Source organism: Garra rufa, chromosome 18, assembly GCF_049309525.1.
Source record: "Garra rufa chromosome 18, GarRuf1.0, whole genome shotgun sequence".
NCBI classification, from domain to species: domain Eukaryota; kingdom Metazoa; phylum Chordata; class Actinopteri; order Cypriniformes; family Cyprinidae; genus Garra; species Garra rufa.
The window spans coordinates 32,148,939-32,172,870 of record NC_133378.1 but is presented as its reverse complement, the minus strand read 5'-3'; the positions used below and the strand labels follow the sequence as shown (position 1 = coordinate 32,172,870).

General features: G+C 36.1%; 1 protein-coding gene across 1 annotated transcript in view; it reads right to left on the bottom strand.

The window, feature by feature from the left end:
• Positions 1-364: 364 nt before the first annotated feature.
• The window catches only part of LOC141290601 (plexin-A1-like), a 53,259-nt gene continuing 29,691 nt past the window's right edge, over positions 365-23,932 (bottom strand). The window contains exons 5-13 of the mRNA XM_073822715.1: positions 21,925-22,071; positions 21,137-21,296; positions 18,786-18,889; positions 16,983-17,079; positions 13,674-13,864; positions 11,108-11,277; positions 10,803-11,015; positions 10,537-10,687; positions 365-3,886 (exon numbers count right to left, since the gene is read on the bottom strand). Of these exons, the coding sequence (XP_073678816.1) occupies positions 3,791-3,886; positions 10,537-10,687; positions 10,803-11,015; positions 11,108-11,277; positions 13,674-13,864; positions 16,983-17,079; positions 18,786-18,889; positions 21,137-21,296; positions 21,925-22,071 (1,329 nt within the window). The 3' untranslated portion in view covers positions 365-3,790. The remainder of the gene's footprint in view (positions 3,887-10,536; positions 10,688-10,802; positions 11,016-11,107; positions 11,278-13,673; positions 13,865-16,982; positions 17,080-18,785; positions 18,890-21,136; positions 21,297-21,924; positions 22,072-23,932) is intronic.

The window sequence follows — 23,932 nt, the reverse complement described above, 5'->3', positions numbered from 1 at the left end:
AAAATCATACTAAATTTGACAGATAATGCATCTTTTCTATCCACCTTTTTCTTCCCGTAAGAGTGGGCATGGCTATTTGTCAATTTTATGGGTCTAGCTTCCGGTCTCATCCATGTCCAGCTATTTTTAGCTGTACAAAACAAATTGGTGTGTCTTACCATTATTTTAACGTATTATCTTAATAATGAACACACTGGTTTTACAGTTTACTGCCCATTGTTATTCTTCTCGTTATTTTCCTTTAGCGGCTAATGAAGCGGAAGTCTTGCCCGGAAGTAGGCTTACTTTCAGGTTGAAGGAAAAAGGTGGATATATGATATAGTGAGACAATAACAGAAAATCAGAAGACCAGGGACACGAGCAATTTTAGCGAAAAATGTTTAATCTCTCCTTGATGCATGTGTTTATTTACACATAATAAATTTGCAAAATAGGAAAGAGCACAATATTTACACAATGAGCATTTAACAGCCAACCTGTCACAGTTGATTCAAGTCTGAAACTCTTCAAAAGGTATCAGAATTAATAAAGTATTAAAATTCTTTAGTTTTCGTTTTCTTTGAAATCTACATGCTCACATTTTGTTCCTATGCTTAAGTTAACTCATCCTTCCAAAAAAGGATTTTTTTTTCAACCATGAGCGAAAATCAAAACCCGGATTGGTCTTTTGGACTGAGGAGGAGTGTAAGAACGAGGGCGTGGCCAGACAGAGATAAAGAGGCGTATGGAAAGAGATGAACTGTGGGTAATGGAGGGGGCCGAGAAAAACGAGAGAGGAGTTGACAAGGCACTCAGTGCGAAACGAAAGCTCTGTGAGTCTGAAACACCTTCTGTTCAGCTTGTTTTTCCTCTACTACGACGTCTTTTTTTAGTTTGTTTGTTCCTGTACTCAAAGTAGTTGTCAAAACAAGTGTTGTTGTAAAATGAGAAGCATCACTCAAATACTTTACACAGCGAAGTCTTTGAAATGGTAGAGTATCTCTGAAGAGTTCCACGTTCCACAACTCAACATCTAAAAACGACTGAAAAATCAAAGATAGCACTCATCATAAAAAAAGTCGAATGAAAAGAAAGGCAAAGACGACATCAAAGTGAAACACACGTCCTGAGACATTACAATGCAACCAGCTGCTTTACAATCACCATCACCAAAGTCCCGCTTACATAGCACAAAGCAAAGCACATTGAGATTTTTCCATTCGGAAACGACAGTAAAAAAAAAAAACATGGTTAGAAAGTACATATTATGATATGTAGAATGAAGCTTTGGAATGAAAATAGAACAGCATGCTTGTATTCTCAAATCATTTTGTAATGTCGAAGCATGCAGAAACTCATCTACTGAAAACGAACTAACGCAAGGAAGGCCAGACGGAAAGGTCTAAGACACCTGTAATGCTAAACGTCCAGCATTTCCTTCTACTTTTTAAAATTAAGACACACACGTCCGACAGTAGTGCGTCCTGTACTTTAGGAAGTCTATCTACTTCATTGACGATTCCTTCCATGTAGCTTGCTCTAAGATTGACATAAATGATCGCTAAGAGTTTTGGAGGGCTAAACACAAACAAGCAAGCAAATCCAACATCGATCTAATTCGTTTTCGGTAAACACCTGTGCGAAGGCAAAGTCTACAAGGAGATTGTCTTTACTGTGGAAGATACGTTGTAGAGAGTTGTGGAGGCCTGCTCCTGGTTGATTAGGAGAAATCGCAATGTCATAAAATCAATAACGTAAACCGTAATCCCAAAATAAATAAATGTGTAAAGAGTGATTCCTTATTACTTTCCCAGCTGGAACGAACCCTGACGTATGGCTGAGGTAACAAACGTTCGGTTGGTGCGCCTCGCTCTTTCTCTCGTTGGGTTTCTGACCTAAATCTTTCAAAGACGTTTCCTTCGCATCTCAGAAAGTCTACTTCTGCTTTAATCTCAGTGGAAAGCCAAAGGAGGGAAGGCTTTCTCTTGTTTGAACACGACTGACTTTAAGAGAACTGCTGCAGCACATGAAAGCGAGTCACTGCAACACACATCCTCGCAGAGTTACCGACGCTCGCAAGAGAGAAGATAAAGAGAAACTCCGAAAAACAACCAAGATGGCGAAGAAAAGTAGCAGAGCTTGACTTTATCTGCTTGATACCCCTGAAACAGTTTGAGAATCGCTTCACATTTGTATTTGTAACACTGCAAAATCTTGATGGAAACGAGTTAGCGGACTGCTGAATTAAGAAAAAGCGCACAAAAACATCAAATAAAAATGGCACGAGGAGGCCAAGTAGCTTATGAGCTCAAATTGAACGACAAAATAAATACAAACACTCCATTAAAAGCTTCTAGTGCTGACTTGATGGGCGTTTAAGAACGTGTTGCCACCTTTTTAAGATGGGTAGCATTCATTAAAGACACGTTCTTTGTTAAGCTTTCAAAAAGCGGAGACTGCTAAAAGAGAAGTGGAACTGCATGGAATTAACATTTGCTACATTTACTGTGACGTCACTGAAGCTTCTCGGAATGTGACATCAACAGTAACGGAACACATTCGTCGGTTCTTCAATCTCAAGTTTTCCTTCATTCTAGACTGATTTGTGCAAAAATGACCGAGGCTTAAGAGTGCTCACGACTGAATATGAGAAACTAACACAAGATGAAAACAGCCAATTATTAATCATCGATCGAGTTTTCCTACGGAATAGCAAACAATGTCCTCAAGTGGCTTTCAGACTGAAACCATAATAGCAATAAAGGTTGAAAAAAGTGTACAAACTAAATATACAGATTCATCCACCAACTAAACAATGAACCTTTTGTTTTTCACGAGGGCGATTTCCCTCAAAAACACTAGGTACCACGTGGGAACACATTTGTCTGAGTTTGTTCTTTTTTGCACATTTTTTTCACTCTCAGTTCTTCAGTCACTACTAGGGTAGTCAACATTTAAATCAAAGCACATTTTTTATCTAAAGAAAATCGTTTTTTGCACTAAACAACATTCAAATAAAACATGGCACAGGACATTTTTTTCGATATTTTTTTGTTTTGTTTCATAGTTCAGTCTTTGTTTCACATATCAAATTCAACTTATTCTTTTCTATGTTAAAATGGAAAACTTTGTACGCATCTTTTCACTCTTTTTGTATAAAAATGCAGTTGTATTTATATATCTATACACATTTATATATATATTTATATCATTTTCATTTGTTGTAGTTCCTGTAAATTGTGCAAATTCAGCAGTAACACAAGTGGCAGGAGACTGGAGTGAGCGAGTTGTTTGATCAACCCAAAGAGTTGATGTTTAAAAAATGTTTAAAGTAAGCGCTAGAACAAAATTCTGTTTGTGGGGACGAAAAAAACACCGCTTTTATCCTTCATGGGCTTTAAGGTCTTCTGGCTCATAATACAAGACATCCTTGGTGAGTAAAAGCACACAAGCGTGGCTCAACACACACTCCAAAAATGATAAAAATCCAAAAAACGAAGTCCTCATAAGTTGGAATGGACGTGGCGTCCGGGGAGACATTCTGGTGGGTGTTGAGTTCAAAGGAAGTGATGAAAGAGGATTTCCACCCTGGGCTGAGGGGTCTCCAGTGTACTGCTTCTGTCCTTGCAGTCCGTTAGCTTAGTGTGTGTGTGTGTGTGTGTGTGTGTGTGTGTGTGTGTGTGTGTGTGTGTGTGTGTTTGTGTATGTGTGTATGTGTGTGTGTGTATGTGACTGTGGGTGAGGCTCGGGGGCGGGGTCAGGAGGTCGGAGGGAGCCAGCTGAGGTGGGCGGAGAGACGGGGAGGGGGTCCTCAGCTTGCCAGAGCCATGGTGTCGATAACCTGTTCCAGTTTACTGCGCAGTCTCTGTCGCCGAGCTAACTCGTCCTTCTGTAGTGCGGACAGGATCTGTAGAGGAGAAAATGAGCTCAGATTAGAGTGTTTTTATGGTTTAGTTGGTACTTATATAGCTGGTTTACATTTCCCATAATACTCTCTAAGGTAGCAGAAGAACAATAAAACACACAAAGCCTTAATTACGCACTTTATGTGGGTTTTTGCTCTTTATTTTGTTGCACAGGTGCTTGAAATGCTTCCTGTGTTGGTTAGGATGTAAACAATTATTCATTATATCGCAATTACGATTTCTAAACTAGTAAGTAACTTCCTAAGAGGACTAAAACTTGAAATAATGAACTTGATTTTATGCAATGGGAATTGATTGGATTGTGAAAAGGTGCTGGGGGAGGGGCTAAAAACAGAAGGGCTTGATGATGTCATCTGAAAGGAACAGTCGTTTCAGAAGCAGAGCAAATTTAAATTTTATGGTTCAGAAGAATATTTTTGATAATGTTAAAGGGATTATTCATCTAAATATGTCTAAATATGTATAAAGTTGTTATTTTTGTTTTCTTTGCGCACAAAAAGTGGTCCTTAAATGTGTCAGTTGCATTGCTGTCTATGCAGTGTCAGAAAACTCTCGGATTTTATCAAAAATATCCTAGTTTGTGTTCCGCAGATGAATGAAGGTCTTATAGGTTTGAAACGACAAAAAAGTTAAGTAAGTAATTAATGACAGAATTTTTTTTTTCTGGGTGAACTTTTCTTTTAATTTTGAAGGAGAAGTTCAATTCCAGAACAAAAATGTACAGATAATGTACTCACCTCCTTGTCATCCAAAATGTTCACGTCTTTTTTTCTTGAGTCATAAAGAAATTATGTTCTTTAAGGGGAATTTTTCTTCATACAGTAGACTTCTATGGTGCCCCAAGATTGAACTTCCAAAATGCAGTTTAAATGCAGCTTCAAACAATCCCGAATGCGATTGTAAATGATCCCAGCAAAGGAAAAGGGTCTTATCTAGCAAAACGATTGTTTTTTGTTGTTGTTTTTGATTACAATTTATATACTTTTTAACCTCAAACGCTCATCTTGTCTTGCTCTGCCTGCCTGTTTTTCCTGTTTAAGACAGTTAGGGTATGTCGAAAGAAAACTTTTTTTCTACTCAACCTCAAAAATCATTTCAAAATCGTCCTACATTGCTGCAGAAGTTAGCAGTGTGAACACGCAAAAAAGATCAAACACCCTTAACAAAAAAGGTAAAACAGCGTTGTAGAATGATTTTGAAATTGAGGGAGAAAATGAGATGGGAGTTTTTCGGCATACTCTAACTGTCTGGAACCGCAAAATCAGAGTTCAGGCAGAGCAAGACAAGACGAGCGTTCAAGGTTCAAAAGTATATTAATTATTATTTAATTGAAAGTAATTAAAAAAGAAATAATCGTTTTGATAAGACCCTTCTTCCTCAACTGGGATTGTTTAGAACCCCATCTGGGATCTTTTGAAGCTGCATTTAAAATGCATTTTGGAAGTTCAAACTCGTGGGCACCATAGAAGTCCACTATATGGAGAAAAATCCTGAAATGTTCTCCTCAAAGAACAATTTCTTTAAAACTGAAGAAAGGAAGACATGAACATCTTGGAGTACATTATCTGTAAATTGTTGTTCTGGAAGTGAACTTCTCCTATAAAGAAGGTGGGGTTCAAACAAGTCAAGATCTTTAACCACTTGGCTTCATCACTTCCTTTGGGTAGGTGTCTGTCTGCTGACAGAAATGCAAATGTGCCGCTTAAAACTTGTTTGCAAAACAGCGTGTGATGCCAACACCCATCTGTTTGGTTTAACCAAAAGCAAGTGTCTAAATGTAAAGGAAACGGCGAAGAAAATAATCTCCAACACCCTAAGCGTCAGATAATGGACTGCTAATTTCCCTCCTGTTTTCACGCAGGTTCAGCGAGGGTGTTCGTGTGGACACGTGTGCATCTGGATAATAAAGACTAATGAACATAAACGGCTGTTTAAAACGCAACCAGCTGCAGTGTATTAATGTCAGACAGAGAAAGGGAGAGTGGTTTCATAGAGAGCCGAGATGATGTTTGATGAGTTGTGTTAGACTAAACTCTCCCGAAGGTAAGGAAATAGAGGACGGAAATGAAATCGTTTAGAAAGAAACAAGGCTAGCTGCTAACTATGGACACCTTTTTATATCTGCTTAATGGGTGAAGAAACACAGTTGCGAATGTAGGAATAATTGTGCAGACCCACTGTGTCTATTTCTTTTCTTCTCACTAAAACACACACACATTCCCTCATTTCTGTGAGGTAGAACTAAATGGTCTCCTTCGGCGGCTCATTATCTCTCCATTTATCCAGCCTGGCTGGAATGAGTCACTGCTTTTGACACATGATCTCGTGTGTGCTGTCAGATGGCGTTATGTGTGAAGGGCTACATGGATAATACTGTATCTGAGTGGCCATGTATTAAAAGTGTTAGATTTCAGATTTTGCCTTTTTAACAGCCTATTCTAGTCCGCTTTGGTCAAAATCTGATGAACTAGTCAAAGTAGCCGCCATATTTTTTAATCTTTTTCTTAATATCTTCAGAATTATGACTGTGTTTTAGTACTACGTTAAATAAGTCAATTACGAGAATAAAGTCTAAATATTTTGAGAATAAAGTCAAAATGACAATAATAAAGTCAAAATATTTTGACAATAAAGTCAAAATGATGAGAATAAAGTCAAAATGTTTTAAGAATGAAGTCAAAATTACGAGAATTGCTTATTGCTGTTTTTGGATAGCTGGCGCACTACAAATAGGCCTAATCAATGCAATCCAAGATGTGAAATATTATTTTCAAGTATACTGTCTGTGCGAGTATAAGACATAATATGATATCTGCTAATAATCCCACATATATTCAAATCAATTCCGGTGGTCTGGTGCTCCCAATCCGGCTATTTGCATGTGCAGGCTATACTCTCAAAAGTAACTTTAACTGCTACAATTTAAATCTTGTAATTTCAACTTTATTCTCAAAACATTTCGACTTTATTCTCAAATTATTTAGACTTTATTCGAAATGTTTTAAAAATAAAGTCGACATGTTTTGAGAATAAAGTCGAAATTACGACAATAAAGTCAAAATGTTTCAAGAATAAAGTCTAAATGTTTTGAGAATAAAGTTGAAATTACAAAATGTTATTCTTTAATTACATTTCAATTTTATTCTTGTAATTTCGACTATACTTGAAACATTTCCACTTCATTCTTGAAACATTTCGACTATATTCCTCAAACATTTCGACTTTATTCTTGAAAATTTTGACTTTATTCTTATCATTTCAACTTTATTCTCGAAATCTTGACTTTATTCTCAAAACATTTCAACTTTATTCTCGAAACATTTCAACATTATTCTCGAAACATTTCGACATTATTCTCGAAACATTTCGACATTATTCTCGAAACATTTCGACATTATTCTCGAAACATTTCGACATTATTCTCGAAACATTTCGACATTATTCTCGAAACATTTCGACATTATTCTCAAAACATTTCGACTTTGACTTTATTTTTGAATATTTTGACTTTATTCTTGGAAATGTCAACTTTATTCTCATAATTTCTACTTTATTCTGGTATTTTAATTCTCATAATTTTTTGTTTATTCTCATAATTTCGACTTTATTCTCCAAACATTTTGACTTTATTCTAGTAATTTCGACTTTATTCTCCAAACATTTCGACTTTATTCTCAAAACAGTACTGCTTTATTCTCAAAATATTTTTATGACTTTATTCTCGAAACAATTCTACTTTATTCTTGAAACAATTCGACTTTATTCTCAAAACATTTCGACTTTATTCTCAAAATATTACGACTTTATTCTCAAAACAATTCTACTTTTTTCTTGAAACAATTCAACTTTATTCTCTAAACATTTTGACTTTATTTGTGAAACAATTCAACTTCATTCTCGAAACAATTTGACTTTATTCTCGAAGCATTTAGTTTTTATTCTCATAATTTCAATTTTATTCTTGAAACTGCATTTTCTTTTCTCATTTCAACATTATTCTCGAAACATTTCGACATTATTCTCGAAACATTTCGACATTATTCTCGAAACATTCCGACATTATTCTCGAAACATTTCGACATTATTCTCGAAACATTTCGACATTATTCTCGAAACATTTCGACTTTATTCTCAAACATTCCGACTTTATTCTCAAAACATTCCGACATTATTCTCGAAACATTCCGACATTATTCTCGAAACATTTCGACATTATTCTCGAAACATTTCGACATTATTCTCGAAACATTTCGACATTATTCTCGAAACATTTCGACATTATTCTCGAAACATTTCGACATTATTCTCAAAACTTTTCGACATTATTCTCGAAACATTTCGACATTATTCTCGAAACATTTCGACATTATTCTCGAAACATTTCGACTTTATTGTCAAAACATTCCGACTTTATTCTCGTAATTTTGACTATTCTTGAAACATTTGACTTTATTCTTGAAAATTTTGACTTTATTCTTGAATATTTTGACTTTATTTTTGAATATTTTGACTTTATTCTTGAATATTTTGACTTTATTCTTGAATATTTTGACTTTATTCTTGGAAATGTCAACTTTATTCTCATAATTTCAACTTTATTCTGGTATTTTAATTCTCATAATTTTTTGTTTATTCTTATAATTTCGACTTTATTCTCCAAACATTTCGACTTTATTCTCAAAACATTACTGCTTTATTCTCAAAATATTTTTATGACTTTATTCTCGAAACAATTCTACTTTATTCTTGAAACAAGTCGACTTTATTCTCAAAACAATTCAACGTTATTCTCTAAACATTTTGACTTTATTCTCAAAACATTTCGACTTTATTCTCAAAACAATTCTACTATTTTCTTGAAACAATTCAACTTTATTCTCTAAACATTTTGACTTTATTTGTGAAACAATTCAACTTCATTCTCGAAACAATTTGACTTTATTCTTGAAGCATTTAGTTTTTATTCTCATAATTTCAATTTTATTCTTGAAACTGCATTTTCTTTTCTCATTTCAACATTATTCTCGAAACATTTCGACATTATTCTCGAAACATTTCGACATTATTCTCGAAACATTTCGACATTATTCTCGAAACATTTCGACATTATTCTCGAAACATTTCGACATTATTCTCGAAACATTTCGACTTTATTCTCAAACATTCCGACTTTATTCTCAAAACATTCCGACATTATTCTCGAAACATTCCGACATTATTCTCGAAACATTTCGACATTATTCTCGAAACATTTCGACATTATTCTCGAAACATTTCGACTTTATTCTCAAACATTCCGACTTTATTCTCAAAACATTCCGACATTATTCTCGAAACATTTCGACATTATTCTCGAAACATTTCGACATTATTCTCGAAACATTTCGACATTATTCTCGAAACATTTCGACATTATTCTCAAAACTTTTCGACATTATTCTCGAAACATTTCGACATTATTCTCGAAACATTTCGACATTATTCTCGAAACATTTCGACTTTATTGTCAAAACATTCCGACTTTATTCTCGTAATTTTGACTATTCTTGAAACATTTGACTTTATTCTTGAAAATTTTGACTTTATTCTTGAATATTTTGACTTTATTTTTGAATATTTTGACTTTATTCTTGAATATTTTGACTTTATTCTTGAATATTTTGACTTTATTCTTGGAAATGTCAACTTTATTCTCATAATTTCAACTTTATTCTGGTATTTTAATTCTCATAATTTTTTGTTTATTCTTATAATTTCGACTTTATTCTCCAAACATTTCGACTTTATTCTCAAAACATTACTGCTTTATTCTCAAAATATTTTTATGACTTTATTCTCGAAACAATTCTACTTTATTCTTGAAACAAGTCGACTTTATTCTCAAAACAATTCAACGTTATTCTCTAAACATTTTGACTTTATTCTCAAAACATTTCGACTTTATTCTCAAAACAATTCTACTATTTTCTTGAAACAATTCAACTTTATTCTCTAAACATTTTGACTTTATTTGTGAAACAATTCAACTTCATTCTCGAAACAATTTGACTTTATTCTTGAAGCATTTAGTTTTTATTCTCATAATTTCAATTTTATTCTTGAAACTGCATTTTCTTTTCTCATTTCAACATTATTCTCGAAACATTTCGACATTATTCTCAAAACATTCCGACTTTATTCTTGAATATTTTGACTTTATTCTTGGAAATTTCAACTTTATTCTCGTAAATTTCAACTTTATTCTGGTATTTTGATTCTCATAATTTTTAGTTTATTCTCATAATTTCCACTTTATTCTCGAAATCTTGACTATCTTGACTTTATTCTCAAAACATTTCGACTTTATTCTCAAAACATTTCGACATTATTCTTAAAACATTTCGACATTATTCTTTAAACATTTCGACATTATTCTCGAAACAGTCATCTCGTAATTTTGTATTTTTTTTATTTTTTAACGTGGCACTAAAACACAGTCGTAAGAATAGCATACTACACACTATTTTTCATTATGGTTAATTGCATTTTATTATTTGTATTTAGCATCTGTAGCATATATAAATAACAGTACACATACTGTTCTGCGCAGTATGCTAGTATTCCATTCAGAAAACAGCCTTTCTTTTCTCACCTCGTCTTTGTACTTGGTGATGTAGGAGTAGATCTCGTGGAGGGCGCTCATGCTGTTAAACTGGCTCAGGTGGAGTCTGGACTGCTCCGCGAGATAAGCGCTCATGTCCTGATCACTGATGGCGGGCATGCGCGCAATGTCTGAGTAATACCTGCAGGATGGCAAAACAGCAGGTCCAGATGAGTGTGATGATTTGGGGTCTTTGAAGGTTATAATTACAGACTAATAAGGGCATTTTATGCTTAGCAAGATCTCATTTCACTCACCTTTCTACCCAGTTTTTGTAGTTGGGAATATCTTTAGCGTAAAGCAGCTTATTGGAGGGGGAATCTTTTCCGAGCTTGTGTTCAGATGTAGAGCAGGAGTCCATGAAGGTTTGGGCCACTACAGAGAGACATGCATCTGTGATGCTGTTCTTGTGGATGTCGAACACAAACTGAGGGTTCTTGATCACATTCACCCAGAACCTTAATGGCAAACTGAGGACGAGGGGAAGGAAAAAGGTAGATAATGAGATCACAAAACAGTAATTTCTTGAAAAAAAAAAAATTTAAGCAGTCCCGCTCCTCACCAGTTGCTCTTCCAGGTGTGTCGAACATCTGAATCTGTGATTTGGTGTTTGTCCGCCTGCTCATCCAGGAAGTCAAACATGTATTTGATGGCGAGAGGGAGGGCACTGCCACGGTGAGCCGTGCTGAATATCGTCTCAAACAAATCATCAACGAATTTCTGTAATGTACCCTGTAGAGAAAGAAGAAAAACAGAAATGTCTTACCTGAGTTTTATTAATAATATGACTGTCAATGTCCCATTTTAATATGAAATCAATGTTAAATCTGATTTTGCCCTAAGCTTTTGACATTATGTTGCTTCCTAACAGCAAAATTACATACTGTATGGCAGCAACATAAAAAATGTGAATAAAAATGAATGGGTATTAATACTTTCGCACTGAAAGTATTAATACCCATTCATTTTTATTCACATTTTTTATGTTGCTGCCATACAATATAATGGCAAAGCAAAAAACTTTAATTTTTGCAAATGTATTAAAAATAAAAGACTTAAGTGATTCCATTGCATAAGTATTCATACCCTTATCTGGGACAGTTGAAGTTTAGCTCAGGAGCATGGCTTCAAGGTGCTTCAGCTAAATACTGAGTTAAGCTTATGAATACTGTACTTATATCAGTTTTTTATTTTTAACACATTTATGAAGTTGTGACAATTCTGTTTTTGCTTTGTCATTAAGGTGCAGACTGATGTTTAAAAAAAGTAATTTAAAACAGTTTAACATAAGGCAGCAACATAACAAAACGCGAAAAAGAAATGCAAGGCACTGTACATTAATCATAGAAAAATTAAACAAAATTCTCCTTAACATTAAATACTGGAATTGCTTATTGTTACCATTAACTTAACAAATATTAACAAGAAATATTAACAAAACATCAACAAATTATGGGACATGTTTTTGCTTTCTGTTTTAAAAGTTCAATAATGCACAATATTATGTTTTTTGCATATTATTAATTACATTTTACAATTACATTCATTAATTTTTTTTCTTCCTCAAGCTGACAATCACAGTATTCCAGAAATTTGGCCATCACAAAAAGCCTAAAAACATAACGATTCGAAGATACTAGAACTTTCTCAGCTGCAAACCTCTCCTATTGATTACAACGGCTACTTGCACAAAATCGCTGCTTGCGAAAACTTACTATAGGTCTAAAATCGCTAAAGAGCCTGGAGCAGCCGAACCGGAGATGTCGGTTTATTCATCATGTCTGAGAGCGGGAGAACAGCAGTGGCTCTCAGATAATATGGAGTGTGTTGATTAGGATGCTGGTGTGTGTGTGTGTGTGTGTGTGTGTGTGTGTGTGTGTGTGAAACAGACAGACACAGTCCGCGAGGTTTCCCAGCATTCATTCCGCGCTCTGTCACCACGCACCATGAAGCACTCGATCCACAACAAATTACCTGTCTCCTGCTGTTCTCTTCCGCTCCTGCATTACATTTATCTATCGTTTTCTATTATGTATCAAAATTGACCACCCGAGAGGCTTGTAAACATATTCTGATTTCATTTTTTCCCTAGCCTAACAATTAGGAGGCAAAGCAATAAGCTACACAACCAAGAATGGGGGAGGAAAACAGAAGACTAGAAATGAGATAGCAGGAATATTATATTGTGTGCTAACCAGACACGATGCGACAAGATTCAAGCGATTTCTCAGTCAGCACTGAATTCTCAATGTTCTTTTACCACTCCTGATTCTAATACAAACGCACAGCGCTTACTGTATTTGGTTTTCTGTTACCTCCTTTTGTGTTCAGATGTAAATTGTGCAAGATTATTTCACAACATCAGATCAAAAGATCAGAAAAAGCCTATACCATACACTCGCCCGTAAACGTTCCCTTTAAAGAAAATGGACAAAGAAGATGCATTAAAACCATCAATATGTCTCCCTTGTCTACCTTTGATCCAATAAACCAAAACGCATTTTAGGGTGTGTTCACATTTGTAGTTCAGTTTGTTTGGTTCATTTGGACCGGACCAAAATAGAAAACGATACATTTGGTTCTGGTCCACTTAGCGTTCACACATTTTTGACAGCAAACCTAAAGATACAGAAACTAAAGGCATAGTGATTTGTTCACAACCTGATTGGTTGAGTTGAATGATGTAAATTTTGTGACAGAACTTATCGAACACACCAAACAAAAGGAAAAGGTGCGTTGTTGTGTGCATATGATTTTACTTTCACCACCTGCGAACTCTATTAAAAGGCACTTTACCTACTCTGCTTATTTAGTTTGGATACAGCGCTTGTTCCCTGTTAGAATTCATGTCACATAGCATCGCATTTTGACATTACTTCCTGTTTTTAGTTCGTTTAGAAGAATTTGGTCCATGTTGCACTGATATTTAATTTGAATGGCACCAGGGTTTGTTTGGAAGCGCTTGTTTGGTGCACACCAGGGTTCGGATGGCAGCGTTTACACTTACTCAAATGAACCACACCAACAGAGCAATCGCACCAGAGTTCGTTTTAATTGGACCAAACATGGCAAGTGTAAACACACCCTTAAATGGAAAGTTCAAGAGAGAAAACTTCATGCAAGCTCACCTTGGTGGCCAGCAGTCGTGTCAGGTAGATCTCTGACACCATCTTGCTCCCGCGATCGCCCTCACGCTGATCTGCGTGGTCGTGGTTTTTGACGAGGTGCCAGAGTTTGGTACCGCTCTCTAGATCGGGTGTGATCATGGGCGTCCTGGACCGCAGACTGTCTGGGCTGCTGGCCGTCCTCAACATGCTCTCTGCAGAGAAACATAGAAGAGTCAATCATCAAATGATTTCTAGCATTTTATAACATGGATAGCTCTATTTGCTAGGCCAAGAAACAATAATACTTGCCCAAAGAATTGTTCATTCTGATTAATGCTATAGTTCAACATACCATTTAGTAAAAATTGTTCCCTTTTATCATGTTCCTTATACTGCTGCCATTTCATAAAAGCAATAAGGCCATGCGCTACAGTAATTTTACCTCAAGTCAAGAGTGTTTTAGATACTCGTGCAGCATTAAAATCACTGTAACGCATGGCCTCTCAAGGCTTATTGCTTTCATTTCAGCATAATCTGCGCTATCTGGATGGTTCAGAAATCGTTGGTAGTATTGAACCCACGCATCTTCATAAATATAATATAAAGCAAAAACCTAAACAGTATAAAACAGTCACATCGGCGGTTGTAAATCAGGTCGGGCGGTCTTTTCTATCTGATGAGCAGTCGGCTGCTAAATACCCAGGAGTTACACATCAAAGATGAGAGCAGAGAGGAGCTGAGCTCTGGCTAATGGATGGTTAAGCACAGTAATCTGTCTGAGGATAAGGCATTCTGGGTAAGGATCATTTCCTGTGGATGCCCTAAACTACAATGAATATACTGCATCTGCAGAATCCATCAAAAACTCCCTCAGGTTTATTCTATCCTTAAGTGGCAAGTGGGAGTGAAAGATAGAGTCCCGCGTCTGGAGTCTAGTTAATCAGTCACAGACTGGCAGGCCGGCGTGCTTGAAAGAAACAGCCACTGTAAGCTTAATTCGGCTCCTCGCAGCGCTTTTATATTACACCGCATAAAAAAGTCAAGGCTTAGAAAAACATAATAGTAAAAAAAGCAAATAAATAATAAATAAACCAGGGAATGAGCATTTTTAAGCTACACAGAGACCACGAGATAACCGAGATAAACACTAATGGCTGAAACGTACTCTGTGCAAGTATGTCAACGCAGAGGTTCAGGCACCGAAATGTGTCAGAACACAATTCATAATGCAATACAAGTGTGTGTTGCATTGACAGTGCATTAGCATAAAAAACGGTCTTCTACGGTCAAGTTTCTAGTTCATGTAAACCACTGATAGAAGAAGTGCAAAGAGAAGTTAGTTTTCAGACAAGTATTTCACTTAAATATAACATTGAGTTTGCATTAAACTGATCAAAAGTGACACTGAAAACATTGTTTTCAGCATTGATAATAATAAGAAATGTTTACTGAGTGCCAAATCAGTGTTAAATTTCAAAATACAGTCAAACCAAAAATTATTCAGACACCAGATATAATTTTTGATATTATTTTGCTAGTGGGTGCAGGACACCATAGTTAATTTAAGTAATTTAGGATAGCAAAATAAAGTAAACTGTGACATATTATATCCAAAAATTCTTCATACAGAGGACTTCCAGTAAAATTTGGGACCGAAAATTATTCCAACACTTTGATCTGACTATGTTTTTTCTTTAATTGCTAATGCGACCTTTTTACACCACAGACTGAACAAAATTAAACATTGCTTGATAATTGGTCAACAAAGTATTGATAGTTGTGTAACTATTGTCATACTAACTGTTAGTCCATTACATACCTTTTTATCAAAGTTATCTGACATTATCAAGATGAACTTGTTGTGACACAGTTTAACTCTGAGTTCTTGTCATATAATATTACCATTTGTTACCAACTGTGATAAGGTGAGAAATGGTGAAGGTGTCTGAATACATTTTGGTTTGACTGTATATTACAATCGACAACAGTACTTTTTTAAATTGCAATAATATTTCACAATAAATTAAAAAAAATTGCAATAGGTTTATAAATTCAAAAAATATGCAATAATGCAATTATATAATAATATTTCACAATATATAATGTTTACTGTATTTTTAAATAAATATTTTATTTGCTTCTGTATATATCAGCATTATATTAGTCACTCTGCTTTCTAAATATGGAAATCAGCCATATTCGTTGATCACTGTCCAGACACTTGCCTTTGAGTACTTGCAGATAAGTTTTTATATTTGAGTATGTTTCTGGTCAAACAGGCCATTCATTGCGTGGTGTTAGTAACGCGCAAGTGTTTGCATCTCATTTCTGAATGTGACACAAATCGCATATAATGTTCAGCTCGGGATAATAAAGGATGACACGGATATATAAAAATACTCAGTGAGCAGTCTGAAATAAGACTTCCTCTGTTCTCTCCCTTGGCCTCTGAATGCATCGTTCATTATTAATGGTACGAGTGTCAAACTTCATTACGGAGGCCCAGGGAGATGCATATCTGTCCAGTGCTCTTATCGCCATGTCCATTCTGCAGGCTGGGGAGGAATGTTCCTTGGGGTATTGAAGATATGAATTCACTTCCTGTGCTGGGGTGTGAAGGGATTTGGAACAATGTTCAAAGGTATTTTCTCCAGCTTAGATATCCAGGAAATCAAATAAAAAAAGAAAAAACTGTAAGAGCCAGATCATGTAATGACCACGATCTGCACCGGCATCACCACAGTGACTGCACTAACTGCTGCCGTTTCCATGGCAACGAGCGAAACACGACTTGAACAACAATACAAACGTGTGTCCGGTGTTTCAGCACTCAGAGAATTATCCGAGACATGAAGCCCCCTCTCAAAGGGAAATATAATGGACGTCTGCCATGAGAGAGCCATGGCTTGAGTGCATGTAATTCTGCAGCAATCACGGATACTCGCTTCTGAGGAGGACAGACAACATTAAACAGCTTTTTCTCTCTGATCCCCGTCCCTTTTTTTGGGTTGAGGAACAAAACACCTTCAGTTCTGTGCTATCATCACCTCTTATTCGCACAAACACACAAAGTGCTCTGAAAACAAAACAAAATCATCACAAAGAACAGCGAAACACATCAAGACTCCCAGCTTTTTGAAATCGAGACACGAGGACGTGATACTAGCGCGAGTCCTCATTTTCAGGGGAAAAATAGAGGCCAGTGAGCTGAAATCTTTCACTTGAATATGGCAGTCGTGATGTTGCTCTTCTGATGAAAGTCTCTGAGGAGAGGCGACTTGGAAGTTCTAAGGAGAAAATCAAAACATAAAGTTGAGACGGAGTTCTTACCGTATCTGCTGAGGGACTTGGTGAAGGTGGACGAGTTTGAGATGTTGTACGCAGAGTTTTGCTTTGGCACCAGAGCGATAACAGACCCATCTGTTACCTGAGGACAGTGAGCAAGACACCATTACTACAATATACTCAGATAAACTCAATCACTATACTATACTTAGGCTATACTCAAAGATATTCAGTGGAGATCAAAATTAGAGAACATCCTTTAATTTCCTAAATTTCAAGGTCACTGCTTACTTAGTCCTATTTGAAGTTATCTTAACAGGAGTAAATAAGATATTTGAAATTCCTAAAAAACTATAGCACACCTACAGAAACCTTCAAGTTATTGGTGTTAATCTGGCACCTGGTGTTGATTTCCTTAATTATATGACAAACCCTATTTAACTGCAAGCATTCCTCCAATTTTCACTGAGATTGCAAGATGGCAGGTGGCTCTAAGGTGACTGAAACCCTGCAACAGGAGGTTGCCCAGATGAAGGCCAAATTGATGATCCTTTCAGCCATTGCCAGAGAAGTTGGTTGTTCCAAGTCTGTGATTTCTCAAATATTGCAGGTTTTCACTGACACTATTTCATTCCAATCCCCCAAAAAGGCTGGTTGTCCACAAAGACAAATGCACAAGAAGACAGGATAATGTGGAGACTCTCAATGGGGAATCGGTTCAACACTGCAGCTGGAATTGCTAGCTAGTTCAGTATTGTGTGAAGAGAGAAGAACTAGTCCAAAGTTCAAGATGTTCATGTCTTTATTTCTTCAGTTGTAAAGAAATTGTGTTTTTCGAGGAAAACATTTCAGGAATTATCTCCATATAGTGGACTTCTATGGTGCCCATGAGTTTAAAAATTCCAAAATGCTGTTGAAATGCAGTTTCAAAGGGCTCTAAACGATCCCAGCCAAGGAAGAAGGGTCTTATCTAGCGAAAGATCGATCATATACAAATGTATATACTTTTTAACTTCAAATGCTCGTCTTGTCTAGCTCTGCATGCATTCCGGTTCAATACAGTTAAGGTATGTCGAAAAACTCCCATCTAATTTTTTCCTCCAACTTCAAAATCATCCTACATCGCTGCAGAAGTACCGACCCAGTGTTTACAAAGTGAACGTGCAAAGAAGGTCAAATGCCCTTTACAAAAAAAAGCAATGTAGGACAATTTTGAACGGGACTGCACAGCGCACACATGCGCATGGCAGAGCTAGACAAGACGAGCATTTGAGGTTTAAAATTATATAATTTTTTTTTTTTTTTGAAAATGACAGATCGTTTCACTACATAAGACTCTTTTTCCTCAGGTGGGATCATTTAGAGCTTTTTGAAGCTGCATTTTGGAAGTTCAAACTCATGGGCACCATAGAAGTCCATTATATGGAGAGAAATCCTGAAATGTTTTTCTCAAAAAACAATTTCTTTATGACTAAAGAAAGAAAGACATGAACATCTTGGATGACAATGGAGTGAGTACATTATCTGTAATTTTTTGCTCTTGAAGTGAACTACTCCTTGAAGGTCTGTCAAACCAGTGATGTCCTGCGGCTGTAGATGTGCTAAAGTCATTCGAAACAAGAGCCTCTACGCTTCCTACTCATTTCTGACAGCTGTAACCCTTTAAAAGTTTATTTGTAATCATCTTTCGTATTACAGTGGTTACTGTTCTCTAATTTTAATCACTTTCTTTCACAAAATAAAGGTTTGTGTTAAAATGATATGGTTATTTTGTCCTTTATCATTTATTTCCCTTACTAGGGCTGCTTATTAGTATGGTAACAGCTCAGATGTGGACAGTATCCGTACCTGATAGTGTGCTAGTGTGTTCAGGCGTTTCCAGTCATTATCAATCTTAGTAGTGACATCCTCATCCTGCAGAATGATCCTCGCCAGTCGCCCCTGCCGCCACTCTGCAACACAAAACAAGATGAGTACGGTGTGTCAATAAGAATGAAGTAAACAGCATTTACTTATTTATAAATGTTTTTTTCAATTGAGGATGTCCCCGAATGCCTCTTAAAGCAAGTTTTGTCCAATTCAGCTTACTTTTGGGGACAATTCTGTGTTTATACTCTAGCTATTTGTGTACTACACACACATCACTCCCACAGCAAGGACAACTGACCACTTGAGGGAAGCTTTCCTCTTTAGAAAGGCTTCATTTAGAGCACATAACCTTGCGCAGACCTTGTCCGAATCTCCCTGTGTAGAGTAAAGTCGCTTTTCCTAGCCGAACAGATACAAAAACATGCACTTGCTGCTACCAGAGGTGAGCGACATAACTAGGAAGCCAGAGTCCAGGTCAGATCTAAATTACGGATCTGATCAAGGTCACAGGAATGACTATTCTAAGCCTCTTACAAGCAAACCATTCCAATAAACAACCTCCCTGCTTGTTTGTTTTTTTGTTGCAGAACGAAGTCGCAGTTTCTTATTTCGAAACAGGCTCTGAAAGACAACTGCCAAGGAGCAGAGCAAAGCCAGATGAGATCTGCAGCTGATAGCATCACTCAGTCTGAGCCAGATGACAATCATGTTGGGAACTGCTCGAGCTAATGGGATCTTGCTGTGGATGATATGGTTCAGTGTCTATTTCCCTGGTGCCCACAACGGTGACTTCAGCATCCATTTATATCAAGCTGCTGATAAGATGAACATTTTGTATCAGCTGACAGAACCTGCTTTGAACAGAGGCATTTGATTACAAGAATGTGCAATAGGGAATTTAATAATTTAGTTTAATTGTTTAATTAAGCTTACCAATTATCAATTAATTTCAGCAAATTTAGTGTGTATATATACAGTCGAAGTCAAAAGTTTTTGAATTTGAATATCTGGGTAAATTAAAGTTATTTTGTCTGCTGGGGAATATGTAAGCATCTTCTGTAGCTTTTAAAGGGCAGGACTAAGAAAAAGACATTTAGGCTAAATAAGAAAAATGTACACATCTTCATTCTGTTCAAAAGTTTACACCCCTGGCTCTTAATGCATCGTGTTTTCTTCTGAAGCATCATTGAGCATTTGAACCTCATGTAATAGTTGCGTATGAGTCCCTCAGTTGTCCTCAGTGTCAAAAGATTAATATCAAAATCATAGTCATTGTTGGAAAGGGTTAAAATACACAAAAATGCTCAAAAATCAAAGAATTTGTGGGACCTGAAGGATTTTCTGAAGAACAGCAGGCAGTTTAACTGTTCAGGAACACATGCACAACGAAACAAATGCACAACTATCACTAAACAAAAAAACACAGCTGTGAATCATTCAGGTAACAACACAGTATTAAGAATCAAGGGTATGTAAACTTTTGAATGGGGTCATTTTTATCAATTCAACTATTATTTTCTCTCGTTTACTACATGTAAACGTCTTTAATGTGAAATGTCTTATTCAAGTCAGTACTAAATAAAAAATAACATGCATTTTGTATGATCCCTCTTATTTTGGTCGAATAAATAACATTTTACAGATTCTGCAAGGTGTATGTAAACTTTTGACTTCAACTCTAAATAACTACGTAATATTTCATTGATGTATCCATCTTGAAGCATAACTTCTCCAGCACTAAGCCACAAATCTCTTCAGGGCTTTTTCCACTGCATTTAACCCTGGGTTATCATCTTTCTAACCCTGGGTAAGGCCACTCTTTACCCTGGGTTATGCTATATTTCACTTGTGTAATTTTGAAAAGAGGTTAGCACCGCTTTTAACCCCCGGGATATGAAATCCTTATAAACTGCAGCGGCAAAGGTACACACTATACAGTGTGTTACAGCAAATTATTTATCAACAGAAAACCAATCATAAACTGCCTCATTCAAAATCCATGTGCTTTGCCACAGAAACCTTCACTTTAACATTAAACATTTTCAGAGATGGACAGGCAGTTATTAAAACAGGTCATTTGCCAATCAGTCTTATTGACCTCATAAATATGCAAATAAGAACATTAACCCAGGGTTTCCAAATGTAGAGTATGAACCCAACTGCCCAGCGTTAATTACAAATTCAGGGCAAAGAATAAATAGAGTGCAACATGAAACAAGTTAACCCAGGATTATGTTATTGAAGGTTTAGAATGACCCTGCGTTAATAATTTCAAGTGTAAAACCCCATTTCTGTCATATTCGTCCGTTGGCGTTCTCAAGAGTTCTTACCGAGATCCATGTCTCCTGCTTTTGGTCTCTGGGAGTATGGGCTTCCTTTATACACAGCATCTAGAAGCTTCTCTTTCACCTGGGTAATCGTGTCACAGTTCAGGCATTTCACCGTCACCTCCGGGCCATTTTCGTTCTCTGGGTTCACACAATGAAGTGTCTAAAAGGAGACGAGAGAGGAGATAAATCAGTCTGAGCAATTTATTATTAGCATCTAGTTTGAACTCTGCACTACAAAAAGAAGTTGAAAACCCCTTCTCTTATATAGTAATGATCGATACATTCAATTATTTAACATATATTGAAAACTAATTGAACAATATTTGTGACCCTGGACCACAACACTAGTCAATTTATATGAATAAATAAGCTTTCCATTGATGTATGGTTTGCTAGGATAGGACAATATATGGCTGAGATACATTTGAAAATCTAAAATCTGAGGGTGCAAAAAAATCTAAATGGCCTTAAAGTTCTTAGCAATGCATATTACTAATGAAAAATTTGGTTTTAATACATTCACGGTAGGAAATTTACAAAAATATCTTCATGGAACACAATCTTTTTCCTTTATATGATTTTTGGCATACAAGAAAAAACGCTAAGTTTGACCCATACAGTGTATTTCTGGCTATTGCTACAAATATACCCATGCGATTTAAGACTGGTTTTGTGGTCAAGGGTCACATTTTGTTAATATATTAAATATATTGATGGATGAATGAAAATTAAAGAATGGAGACACATAAAGAAGCATCAGTTTGCTTATGTTGTGTACTTGCACTGACCAGAGTCTTGTAGTCAATCTGTTGTCGGATGAGTTTGTCCTCACTGAGGGAGTATCGGGCCTCTCCGGTGATGGCGTCTATAGGGCCTTTTTCCATCTGCTGTTTTATAGCACAGTACAGCATGAAGAGAGGCTCACCTGCACACTCCTGTAGAGAGAGAAAGAGTGTCAGAAACAACAGCAGCGTGTTAGGACTCTGCAATGTCATGAATACATGCACTGTGATTTTTTTTCACCTCATAAAAAGTAGAAGACAAAGCAAAAAGATGCGCAATCAATAACCCTTCTTTCCTTTCATAGTAACAAGCGGACATAAAATGCATTTCAGGTATGTATATTGAGCAAAACTTGATTACTGATAAACTGTCACTTCAGATGTGAAAAACAAGCAGCTATAATGGTGCACCGCTTTCAAATAATCACAAGGACTTGCCAATCAATACAACCATTAGCCTCTCACACCCTCAAAAAGCCCCTCTCGAAAAAGACAAACAGTTTAAACGCAGGGGAGAGAGAGCGATAGATGGAGGTTAACGATTGGGAGGAAGCACTTAAACTCCTTTGTGAAACGAACGGATAGGTGTGGAGAGAAAGAGAGATGGCTGGGGTGTGGACGGATAGGCTGTTTTCCGCATTAGCATTAACATCTTTCACAGACTAACAAACAACTTTCTGTCATATTTGTTTCTGTTTGATTCAAGCAGTCAACTAGCCTCCTGTAGTCAAACCTACGGTTCATATTATGACTTATTTTGGACAATTAACATCTACTCTGAGAGGAAATATGACTGACTACCAACTTAAACTAAAAACTAAATAAAGCTTAAATAAAATACAAATAAAAGTCTAAAAACTTTTAAAATGAAAAATGAATTACAGTGTTTCTGAGACAGAAGCTAGCAATTAGCAGTTTATTCATTGTAGCTTAAGGTATTGTATGGTATGCAAAAAAAATCTCACTAATCGCTAGTTTCTGCCTCAGAAGCTAGTAAATAGTTTATTCATTGTAGCTTCAGATAGCACACATTGTGTGAATTACACATTACCACACAAAACATGAAACTATAATGAATTCCTGTGCTGAAACAGGAACTAGAAAACTGCAGTCTAATTTGTTGCCTCAAATATTGTGTGGTATGTAAATAAGCTTGCTAATTTCTATTTTTTACCTCAAACTAGTTTTACCTCAATACTGTTTGAATTACACATTAGCACAAAATTTGAAGCTATGAACAGACTTGCTAATAGTTAATTTCTGAGGCAGAAGCTACAAAGAATCTGAAGCTAATCTGAAGTTTTATTTGTAGCCTCAGATTTTGTGTGGTATGAAAATTTTAGTTTTTACCTCAAACTGGTGCTTAGCAAACTTATTCATCATTGTAGGTTATTGCAAATACTGTGTGAATTACACATTAACACACAAAATCTGAAGCTACAATGAATAAACTTGCTAATCGCTAGTTTCTGAGGCAGAAGCTACAAAGGATCTGAAGCTATAGTGAACAGTAATGAGTTTGTAATGAGTTTCATTGTAGCTTCAGACATAGCAAATATTGTGAATTACACATTAACAAAATCTGAAGCTACAATGAATAAACTTGCTAATCGTTAGTTTCTGAGGCAGAAGCTATACAAAGGACCGGAAGCTACAATTTGAAGCTACAATGAATTGTAATGAGTTTCAGAGACAGAAACTAGCAATTAGCAATCTTATTCATTGTAGCTTCAGATTTTGTGTGGTATAATGTGAATAAGCTTGCTAATCCAGTTTATTCATTCATATTGAGTGAATAACACATTACCACAGAAATTCTGAAGCTAAACATGCTAATCATTCTGGAGAAGAAACTACAAATAATTGTACTGTGACAGTAATTCACAGACTTATTTGTCGCCTTACATTTTGTATGGTATGAAAATAAGCTTGCTAATTGATAGTTTTTACCTCAAACTAGTGATTAGCAAACTTATTCATCATTGTAGATTCAGACATAGCAAATACTGTGTGA